Source organism: Rhinoraja longicauda, chromosome 6, assembly GCF_053455715.1.
Source record: "Rhinoraja longicauda isolate Sanriku21f chromosome 6, sRhiLon1.1, whole genome shotgun sequence".
In the NCBI taxonomy this organism is placed as follows: Eukaryota; Metazoa; Chordata; class Chondrichthyes; order Rajiformes; family Arhynchobatidae; genus Rhinoraja; species Rhinoraja longicauda.
The window spans coordinates 2286759-2298658 of NC_135958.1; the positions used below are offsets into that span (position 1 = coordinate 2286759).

Below are 11900 nucleotides of genomic sequence, written 5' to 3' on the forward strand. Positions count from 1 at the left end.
TCGAAGCGAAAACAAACAGGGGCAATAAATGGAAATGCAACATTGAATTTCCAAAAAAATATTCAATAGAGTACACAAGATACTGGCTCATGAAATTGTAGGTAATACATTAGCTTGGAGAAGGCATTGAGAGACAGACAGAATTCAAACACTAGGAATAAATAGTTCACTTCCTTTTAGGCAAACTGCTGCAATAAGGTGCTGCAAGAATCAGTGCTGGATTGCAGCTACCTAATATCTACTCTATTGAGTTAGATGAGGCCACCAAGCTTAATGGATAATTAGCAAAGTTGCATAAAAAGATAGGTGGAAAAATAAGCGGGAAAAGGGACGTAAAATATACATGTAAAGTGACACATAAATGATCAGGCAAAAACATGAATAGAATGAAGGGAAATTTGACATTATCTGCTACATTAATAGTAGAAAAGCAGAGTAGTAATGAAATGGGGATGACCTTTAACTAAATACTAATATTCAAAATGTTATATTGGCCACTTTTGGAAATAAGGCACATGAAGTACAAGAGCATCCTACCCAGGAAAAGTGGTAAGAGAGTACACTTTTGTGTGGAATCCAAGACACTGATCACTCAGAAAAGTAGGCTTGATTTTAAAGCCAAGTATCAAAGGATTATCCAACGTGCATGGAGAAATTAGGCCGGAAATGTTGTATATAAATAAACTATGACATGTATTTAAAATAATGCAAAAAATTCTAATCATATTGAGAATATTTGGAGGACCAAGAACCAAGAAACAAGCTTCATGAGAAAAATTATCAATGCAAACAAAATTACACAGATAGGGCATAATATTAGACTAAAAGGGGGAATAATGGTGCCAATAGAATTGGGGTAACATCTTAAGGAGTGGCAACACATGACCAAAAAAATACAAGGAGATTGTGAGAGCAAGAAATATAGAATATACTAGGAATATAAAAAACGTAAATAAACGAGTGTTTTAAACTAAAGATTAAATCAAAGGAAGATAATTTACATTTGTGTTAAAAATGTATTAAATTTTAAATAATTCATTTCAATTTTAAGTTTTTCATTGCTAAATTCAAGTTAAAAACTCGAAATCATTACCAACATTCACAGGCAAAAAAAGTTAGCCAGCTCTAAAGGTATTTTGCGATTGGACTTCTTTATCCACCAGCCATGGACAGTAGGCCCAGATGGTATATCTGGGCGAGTACTAAAGTCTTGTGCCACTCAGCTTGCTCCAGTGCTCACCACAATATTCAACCTCTCCTTGGCCAAGTCCGTGGTCCCTGCATGCTTCAAAAGACCCATCATTGTACCAGTACCAAAGAATGCCTCTCCAGCTTGTTTGAATGACCATCGACCGGTGGCCTTCACCTCGGTGGTCATGAAATGCTTCGAGAGGCTGATCAAGAACCACATCTGTGCCTTCCTCCCTCGCAATATGGACCCGCTGCAGTTCGCATACCGTCCGAAAAGATCCACGGATGATGCGGTCTCCCAGGTTCTGCACACCGCTCTCTCGCATCTTGACAGCCAGAAGGGGGGCTATGTGAGGATGCTGTTCATTGATTTTAGTTCAGCTTTCAATACAATAGTCCCCACCAGACTTGCTGAGAAGTTGCTGAAACTGGGGTTTAACACTCCCCTGTGTGCCTGGGTCCTGGACTTTCTCACCGCCAGGCCCCAAGTGGTCAAGATGTGGAGACATACTTCTAACCCCCTCACCCTGAACACAGGATCCCCCCAGGGTTGTGTCCTTAGCCCCCTACTGTACTCCCTGTATACACATGACTGTGTGGCCAGGTTCAGCTCCAACTCCATCATCAAGTTTGCTGATGAACTGTGGTGGTGGGCCTGATCTCCGATAACGATGAGAAGGCCTACCGGGAGGAGGTGGCTGATCTGGCACTCTGGTATCAGGACAACAGCCTCCTCTTGAATGTCACAAAAACTAAGGAGCTGATTATAGACTTTAGAAGGGCTCTACATCCGAGGACGTACACGCCACTGGAGTTAAATGGGACTATTGTGGATAGGGTGAGCAGCTTTAAATACCTGGGAGTCCACATCACAGAGGATCTGACATGGACAACATACATTGCCGTACTGGTGAGTAAGGCAAGGCAGCGCCTTTACCACCTCAGACAGTTGAGGAAATTTATCGTCTCTCTGAGGATCCTTCAGTGCTTCTACTCTGGGGCTGTAGAAAGCATCTTGTCCGGGAACATCACAATCTGGTTTGGGAACAACTCTGCCCAGGACAGGAAAGCTCTGCGGAGAGTAGTGCGTTCGGCTGAACGCACTATGGGAACTACACTCGCCCCCCTGCAGGACCTATATATCAGGAGGTGCAGATCCAGAGCCAGCAACATTATGGGGGACCCCTACCACCCCAGCAACGGACTATTCCAGCTGCTACGGTCATGCATACACCTCCGCTGTCACGCTGTGAAAACAGAGAGGATGAAACGGAGTTTCTTCCCACAGGCCATCAGGACTGTTAACTCTCATATCACCAGGGACTAATTTAATTTACTGTATTAATTTATTTTTTGTGTTAAAAATATTTTTTTCTATTCTGTTTTGTAGTTTAGCACAATCCGCAGGCGTTGCCACTTTCATTTCACTGCACATCTTGTATATGTATGTGACAAATAAGCTTGACTTGAAATCAGGATATGGAGCACATCTGTATGGATGGCCCAAGCTGAGCGATAGCTGTCGCAGGCGAGGGACGGAGCGTTCACAGGCCGATGTCAAGTGTTGACGTCAATTAAAACTTTTGGAACGTTATTTGGTTTGGAACTTTAGGAAATGTATTCAGCAACCAAATCAACAATTAAAACATCCAGGCAGAATGAGGGCACAACTTCATAATTCACTCCAAGACAGAGTGCCACTGATCCACCACATGGAATTGTTGCAATAACAAGGTTTCAACAGAATTGGTTTGTTGTGGATTTGGAAACGTGAAGTACATCCACAGGATCAGCAAAGGCAGTGAGCATGGGTTACAGACACACAAGAGTCTAAAAGGATTGACAGACAAGACATTTTCTTTAGCTGATGAGTTTGGAACCTTGGAGCAATGATAAGAAAAATGTTTTTAGGACATAAGAAAAATTACTTCAAGATTATGGGTCTAAATCTTTGGAATTAGCTACCTGAGAGGGCTACAGTTGGCGAGTTGAGTATTTTCAAGGCTGAGATTGCTAGATTTTTAAATAAATGTACCCAAGAGTATAATGGTGAACAAAGCACATATCCAGCCAAGATTTTACGATATAGCAGACTATGAGGCCTATTCCTATATTAATTTCTTATATAAGGCATCCTACTGGAACAGATTCAATTCCTGGCTATGCAATATCTCTGCACCTATCAAGTCAAGATGATCAAGTTGCCCACCTGCCTGGGCAACAAGGATCCAGGACAAAACATGATCAGCATTCAGTATTCCCCCAAAAGCACTCATCCTCTTCCACCTATAGCACATCATGGCAACAATACAAAACCTACTAGTTACTGAGCAGAGCTACTCTAATCTAAAACCGCATCCCCTACCACCAAGGCAGCAATAGAACATTTGGGATTACCACAAACTGCAAGTAGGTCTGTACCACATAATCTTCATCTGGAAATATATCATCATTGTGACAGTTTCACTGGATTGAAACAATAGAACTATCTACCCCAGGACACTATGGGAGCACATTCTCCAATAGTTCAAGGTTAAACCACACCATATCACAAATAAAAGGGATGGACAAGGTCTGGCCTTGTCAGTGACCACGACATCTCACAAATGATCAAATTATGTTCTGAAATTTATGCAAGAGAAAAATAAATCAACAATGCAGAATTTTGTTTGTAAGTTTTAACAAATGAGGGATATGTTATTTGAAATTTGGGCGGTCACGGTGGCGCAGTGGTAGAGTTGCTGCCTTACAGTGAATGCAGCGCCGGAGACCCGGGTTCGATCCTGACTATGGGTGCTGTCTGTACGGAGTTTGTAAGTTCACCCCGTGACCTGCGTGAGTTTTCTCTGAGATCTTCGCTTTCCTCCCACTCCAAAGACATACAGGTTTGTAGATTAATTGGTTTGGTAAATTTAAAAATTGTCGCTAGTGGATGTAGGATAGTGTTAATGTGTGAGGATCGCTGGTCGACGCAGACCCAGTGGGCCGAAGGGCCTGTTTTTCGCTGTATCTCTAAACTAAACTAAATCAACCCTAATAATTGGCTCTGTTCAACATTAGCAAAGTGATGATTAGTTTCAGCGATAATGATCAAATAATTATAGGCAGTATCAGTATTCCCAAAACAATGATTGTCCGTGGAATGATATCTTGGGGAAAGAGCAAGAAAAAGAAAACTAATGAGGGGATGAAGGCAGAAAGGAGGGAGTGATAGACGATGAGGTAGGATTAAGAGAGTGCAAGGGAGAAATATAATGAGGGGATAAAGGGTCACAGTGAGGTAAAGAGTGAAATGAGAGAAGGAAAGAAGAGGGGAACAGGAGAAAAAGACAAGAAAGTAAAAGAGCGACCATGGAGTGACATAGGAAGAAGGTTACTAAAATAAATAGGTCATTAAAATTTCCAACATATTTAAACACTGTCAGCACTGTTCCACATGTCACTGACAATCGTCATATTAGTTTTGAATACAACACTGATGGGTACCTTTCTTTTTAATTTTCATTGGCTTTGGAGGCTTCATAGTTCCAACTGCCTTCTCCACGTTAACCTCTGAAAGCAAACCTTCTTGCTGCTCCTCTTCAAAATCATATACAGATAAATCAACGTCTTTGGAATCATCCACTTTGTAGCGCAATTTATTCTTTTTCTTTTTAACTTTTTTGATTGGTGGTTGGTAATCAGGATCTTTCTGCCATGCAGCAGAACTATCCTCTTCCTCCCTTACTTCTACTGCCCCATCTTCTACTGTCTCCACTTCACCATTAGCACCTACTTTCACAACCTGAAAACCTTCTGGTAAAGGAAGAGTATGACAGATTACTGGGTCCCCTTCTTGAAGTCCATCCTTGGGAGCTTCATTTTCATAGTTTCCCTGTAGTTCATCAATGCTACTTTGGGATACTTGCACTAGTTGCAATTCCCCAATGTTTATTGGCTGTTCTTCCATGTTCACCACTTGCAGTGTAATAATTTGTGTATCATCTACTGTATCTGACTCATGAGCTGCACCCTCCATCGGCTGCTTCATTTGTAATAACGTAGGGTCCAATGGCTGCATCATTACCACCTGCATGTTGTTGTTCATGGCTTGTGCTACCTCAGCGCCATACAGCTCTTTCTGCTGCCCGTTGGAATCTTCTGATTGCCCGCCCTCTCGTCGCCGTTGATAGGTTTTGTGCTCTTTGACCTTTGTAAACATTTCAGACTCCTCCACTGGCACATTATCTGTTTCGGTCGCCATGGTTACTGAAATTTAAATAGAAAGTGATTAACTATAAATACACCATTTTGTTCCTAAGTTGACTACTGACCGTATCATTTAAAATTTATTTTATCACTTGCAATAGTACACTTGTATATTTTCAATTGTGGCAACTACCAACCATTATTGTCTTTCAAATCATTCACTGTGCATTAGTCACTTTACTTAAAACAGGAGATATTGTTAGGGTTTAATCGATTATCTAACATTAGTAATATTGAATTGTTAGCAGTAATAACAGCACCACTAGGTACTCTTCCACATTAACCAAAGTCTGTGTAATATCGTGAGTCATCCACTCTATCTGAATTATGAACGAACATCCTCCACTGGTTGCTTCGTATATGGGAGAAGTACTCCCCATCTTCCCTTCAGTGAAAGATGACATGCAAAACAATTTAGACACAGTAAACAAATTTAAGGGACAAACAATAGATAACTGTACCGTCACATTAAGGCAATTTGGGCAACAGCCGGCAGAGCTGCTGCCTCACATCGCCAGGGAACCGGGTTCGATCCTGACCTCGGGTGCTGTCTGTGTGGCTTTTGCATGTTCTCCCTGTGAGCGCATGGATTTCTTCCAGGTGCTCCAGTTTCTTCCCACATCCTAAAGGCACGCGGGTTTTATAGGGTAATTGGCCTATGTAAATTTCCCTGTGTAGGGAGTGGATGTGAAGGTGGGATAAGATAAACCAAAATGTATAAAACTGACCTTTATGAAAATCTGACAATGTGCACTTTAACCACACGTGATTTTTTTCTATTACAAATCTCAAATTGTGGAGTAGAGGCAAATAAATAAATGATGGGTCTTTGTCCCAAACATTATGGAGGGCACTGTATGATTATTGGCTGCTGGTTCATAGAAACATGCCACTTAAGGGAATTGATTTAGAAACTGGCATGGCAATATCTTCCACAGATAATTGTACACTGATACCTTACTGAACAATGTAACATCCATGTTTAGTTCATTAAAACACCCCTTTCTCTTCTACCTGCAAACCATGCCTCTATGACTGAGTGCCAGCAGGGCATTACTGCAGAGAGAAAAACATCCAGTATGAATGCAATTCCACTTGGGATCCAATGGAGTAAAAAGCTTTTGCCCTCTCATTAACAACTCCCTTGGCCATATTTAGTCTGAAGAAGGGTCTCGAGCATGTATGCCCTGTATTTCTGTCCCAGCTTGCTCTTTAAAATTGTACCATTTCAATCAGATTGCCTCTCATCGTAACGAATAAAGGATTATTAATTAATTAAAATTAATTAAATTAATCTTACTTCATACCAAAATGTATCAACTGAACTCTAGTAGGGCAAGCACACCTTCCTGTGGTGTCCCTGCCCTTCTCGTTGCACACACGTGAAAGCCTATAGGAAAAGACCATGAGGCCTGCATTCATTGGAGCTTTGTGTCCATGCACCCAAAGTCCACTTTCCTGTCAACTTGTACTTTGAGCCAATAGTAAGCACAGTTGCAGGACAGGATATTCACCTTATATTGCTGGCAATTTTTTTTACAATTATAAGGACCACTCAGTAGCACATTATTTAAGTCATGTAATCATAGATTCACAGCAGGCAAACAGGCCATTCTGCCCATTGAGCTTGCATTGATCATGAGGCACCTATTTTCACTAATTCACCATTAATCCAATTTTATTCCCCCATATTACGATCAATTAACCCAGTTTACTCCTCGGTTCATCCATCTAAAGCACAATGCTTAATACTGGTATGTTCTTATGAATATAAAATTTCCAACCCAGTTTCCCATGTACCTCGTGGCATAATCTACTCTCCTGAATGTGATGCAATGATATTCTAATATTTATTTCAGAAATAACAACACTACTACTAGTTCTATGACAAGTTTAACAAGGTGGTAATGATCTAATATAGTGAATTTGAAATCAGTAATTTCAAAATTATATATTTTTAATCCCAATGTTTAAACATGATTACTACAAAACTAATTATTTTGGGGCACTTGACCATGCATGTTCCCATTATCCTCCTTGCTTTTAAGTGAAAGGCAAAGGTTGGCAATATAAATTCTATAAAAATGTGGAAATCAACAGTAAAAAAAAATTAAGCCTACTTTATAATGTGTACAGTAAAAGGCTGGACTAAATCAGCAGGTATTAATCTGTCAGGTCAAATGATTTTATGTTAATAAAAATTCAGAAATACATTTATTCTAGTAGTCCGGTTTAAATTTATTATTATTAAGATGCATGATTAGCAAAACCAAACTAAAGATCTACGTTTTCTTCAATAGTGTTAATCTCGAAGGTGTCAGTTACCCTGTATGAAAAAGTCCTGTACCTATCTATATTTACTGTTGTAAATGTTCCCAAAGTGGGCAGACTTGAGACTTCAAAAAGCAACCTTGTGGAGCTATGGCTGCTCTGCTGACAGCTCAACAGGAACACTTGACAGAGGTTGTCATTTCACATTCAAATTCATTATTAGCAGTAGTGATTAGAAGAAATGCAGCAAAGATGTAAATTGTTTTTTAAAAATATTGAATTTATTTTAGCAGATCTACCACATAATAGTAGTTATAATAGTTATAATAGATATAATAGTCGAGGAGACAATTATATTCGAGGAGACAAATATTTAAGGTGAATGTAAGTTGTAATTAATTTCAAGTGTGTCAGGACTGAGACCCAAGCCAGTTTTAAATATGGATTGACATCTCCACATCAGCTCACAAAGTATTAATTTATTTTTAGTGCAAGTTCAAGACCTTCGAGTTTAGATTTTCGTAGAACTACTCAGATTAGGCTTGATGCCGAGGAAAGGCCACACTCTACATTACTACCTACTTCCTTTACAGAAGCAGTTGATATGCTGCATTTGCAATTAAGGGAGACGTTTTTGATTTGATCCAATTTAAGAAAGTTTCAAGGAAGGCGGTCAGTTTTATTTGCTCGGGCATAAATGAAACCATTGCAGCCGAATCCCCTGTCGATGTTGCGTGTTGTTGGATTAAAAGATTGCAAAAGCTTCATTAAAATGTGTCCGGTTTGCATAAAATGGCGACGAGACGGGAGAGGCAAAACAGCATATGTTTGGATTCCGACAGTAGCGGCTCTGCCCCGGCCATCTCCGTTAGAAATAACCCTCCACTGCCCGGCAGCCTGCGATCAGCCCGGTTGTAGAGGGAGCTCTTTTTAGTTTTAGTGCCACCGAGCGAGCGGGCCCTGCCTTGAAGTCGACACACGCAGAGGAGGGGAGGGAGAGGCAGCGGCGGCGGCGGCGGCGGCGGCAGCAGCAGCAGCAGCAGCAGAAGCAGGCGGTCACACTGGGTAGAGGCACTGCTGGAGCGGCTGCAGCCGAGGCGAAAGCCCCGCCACGAACAAAGAAGAAAAGGCCTGCTCAGCGCCAGCAACCTTGCCTCGCCGCCGGAGCCGCCATGGCGCGCACAGGTGAACCGTTTTCGGCGGCTGTATTCCCCCTCGCCGCCGTTTGGGGGTTTCTTTAGCCGCACGGTTACAATTTTTTTTCTTCCCCGAGCATTTTTTCTGTCCGAATATAACGATAGAGGGAGACAAACACACCCAGAGCCGACAAGCCCCACCGTGACACCTAGAGGCGGCACAAAGGACCTGCATTCGGCCCCTAGAACCGCCTTCACTTACATTTTCACCGTCTTTTCTTGCAGAAAAAGTCCCTTTCGGTGTCTCTCGGTGCCTGCGTGAGGTCCCCAGCAGCCCGAAACGCCCTGAAAGCGCGGCGCCAATCGGTTAAAACGTTCCCATTAGAGCAGGGAATAGAAAATGGCGGCCTCCGGCGCCACTGCGCATGCTCGGCAACTCCACAGCCGTGGGGAAGCGCGCGATGCAACCTGGGTAGCGGCTGAAAAACGCGCCAACACACAGTTTGAAATCAACGGTTTCAACGGTCGCCGGCCCGCCCCACCCCACCCCCTCCTTGGATCCCACTTCTGACACCATGTTTGTCGACGTATAAACTCTGAGGCGTACAGCTTCGTACTTTATTAGCAGAACACATAGAGCAAATGCACTTAGCTACAGTCACTATATCCCAGAGTGGAACATCCTTCCTGACACCGCCAGATGTGCATCAACCATGTCACTCTTCAAGTCACAGCTCGACAACTTGGGGGTGGATCATCTCACCAAACGTAAAAATCTAAATAACCTTTTTGCAACCAGTACCCACGCGAGCGAAACCTGCACGAGATAGCCCAGCTGTTGGCGGTTGTGAAGTAGAAAGCAGAAACCGAGACAGTTCAAGCTCCCATACCAGTCTGAAGAATAGCCGAACCAGCATACTAGATCACGTAATAGACACCCGACCTGGATTACGGATCGTGTGTACAAACTAGACATGGATCTACAGTCATCACCTCCGAAGAGTCCACCAGGGACGATACTGGAAGTATCTGAAGAAGGGTCTGAAGAAGGGTCTCGACCCGAAACGTAACCCATTCCTTCTCTCACGAGATGCTGCCTGACCTGCTGAGTTACTCCAGCATTTTGTGAATAAATCGATTTGTACCAGCATCTGCAGTTATTTTCTTATACTACTGGAAGTATCCTATACCCACTAGGGACAATTTTTAACACTATCGTATGTCTGGAGTGTGGGAAGAAACCGAAGAATTTGGAGAAAACCCATGCAGGTCACGGGGAGAACGTACAAACTCCGTACATTCAGCACCCGCAGTCGGGATCGAACCTGGGTCTTCGGCGCTGCATTCGCAGTATGGCAGCAACTCTACCGCTGCGCCCGGCAGGTGGCACCTCCTCCTACCCAGCCTCAGCAATGGCCAAGGTGGGACCAAGTTCCCACTCAAGACTTGTACTTGGCCAATGTGTGGTGATGGTGGAGGAGCAGTGGTCAATCCATTCAGTACCTTGTGCCTCTGTCAAGTTTATCCAAGGACTTGAAATAGAGTTGATGTGGAGTGGATGTTTCCACTCGTGGAATGCCGGAGAATTAAAGGACGTTCCTTTAGGAAGGAAACGAGGAGGAATTTCTTTAGTCAGTGGGTGGTGAATCTGTGGAATTCTTTGCCACAGAAAGCTGTAGAGGCCAAGTCAGTGGGTATTTTTAAGGTAGAGATAGATAAATTCTTGATTATTATGGGTGTCCAGGGCCATGGGGAGAAGGCAGGAGAATGGGGTTAGGAGGGAGAGAGATCAGCCATGATTGGCAGAGTTGACTTGATGAGCCGAATGGCCTAATTCTGCCCCTATCACATGACTTTATTTTAAAGCAAATTAAAAGTTTCCATTCAAAATTGTTCAAGTTCTTTACCAGTATTGGAATTTCTACTTCCAGTTTTTTTTAATTCAGCAGGACAGGCAGCATCTCTGGAGTGAAGGAATGGGTGACGTTTCGGGTGGTCTCGACCCAAAACAACATCCATTCTTTATCTTCAGAGATGCTGCCTGTCCCGTTGTTACTCCAGCATTTTGTGTCTATCTTGAGTGAATCTGCCATCCTCGGTGTAAACCAGCATCTGCAATTCCTTCCTACACATCCAATTTGGTGTCACATGTAATGAGGTACAATGAAAAGCTTTTTAGTTGTGAGCTATCCAGTCAGCGAAAAGGCTATATATGATTACAATTGAGCCGTGTAGGATTGATTTGCAGTTGCTGGTTTAAACCAACGATAGACACAAACAGCTGGAGTAACTCAGCGGGTCATGCAGCATATCTGGAGAAAAGGAATAGGTGTTTTTTCGGGTCGAGACCCTTTTTCAGACTGAGCAGTCCAAAGTGTACAGATGCAGAATAAATATTTAGTACTAGATAAAGTTCAGTGTAGTTTAATCTGGAGGTGAGTGTTTTCACACTTCTGTACCTCTTGTCTGATGGGAGAGGGGAAAAGAGGGGGTGGCTTGGGTAAGACATCCTTGATTATGCTGGTGGCTTTCCAGGCAGCATCAGATGTAAATGGAGTCAATAGAAGGGAGGTTGGTTTGTGTGATGTTCTGGGCTGCGTTCACAGTCCTCTGCAATTTCTTGCGGTCTTGGATGGAGCTGTTCCCATACCATGCCATGATGCAATCTGATAAAATACTTTCTACAGTTGCTGAGAGTTGTTGGACAATCCAAACTTCCTAAGCTTTCTAAGGAATTTCTAAGGACATAAGCCAGTGGGGGGGGGGGGGGAGTAATTGGTGAGGTAACACGCATGGTAGGGGATCGCACATTGGGGGGGGGTAACTGGTGGGGGAATGCATGGGGGGGAACTGGGGGAGGAACACGCATCGGGGGAGAGAACTAAGGGGGAACGGGGGGAGGAACACGCATTGGGGAGAGAACTAAGGGGGAACCCGCATTGGGGGGTGGGGGGTCAACTGTTGGGGGAATGTGCAATGGGAGAAACAGGTATGGGCATGAGCATTGGGCGACATGCATTGGGGGGGACTGGTGGGGAAACATGCATAGTAGAG

The 11900-nt window shown here is 43.1% G+C and overlaps 1 protein-coding gene across 3 annotated transcripts in view; it reads right to left on the minus strand.

Annotated features, from left to right (window-relative positions):
- The window catches only part of ctcf (CCCTC-binding factor (zinc finger protein)), a 29057-nt gene extending 19791 nt beyond the window's left edge, over positions 1-9266 (minus strand). The window contains exons 1-2 of one of the 3 annotated variants that reach the window (XM_078400352.1): positions 9109-9266; positions 4678-5439 (exon numbers count right to left, since the gene is read on the minus strand). In XM_078400352.1, the coding sequence (XP_078256478.1) occupies positions 4678-5434 (757 nt within the window). In that variant the 5' untranslated portion in view covers positions 5435-5439; positions 9109-9266. Of the gene's footprint in view, positions 1-4677; positions 5440-5900; positions 7601-9108 lie in introns of those variants that run through there. The other 2 variants (XM_078400351.1, XM_078400350.1) reach the window with 2 other exon arrangements.
- Positions 9267-11900: the final 2634 nt, after the last annotated feature.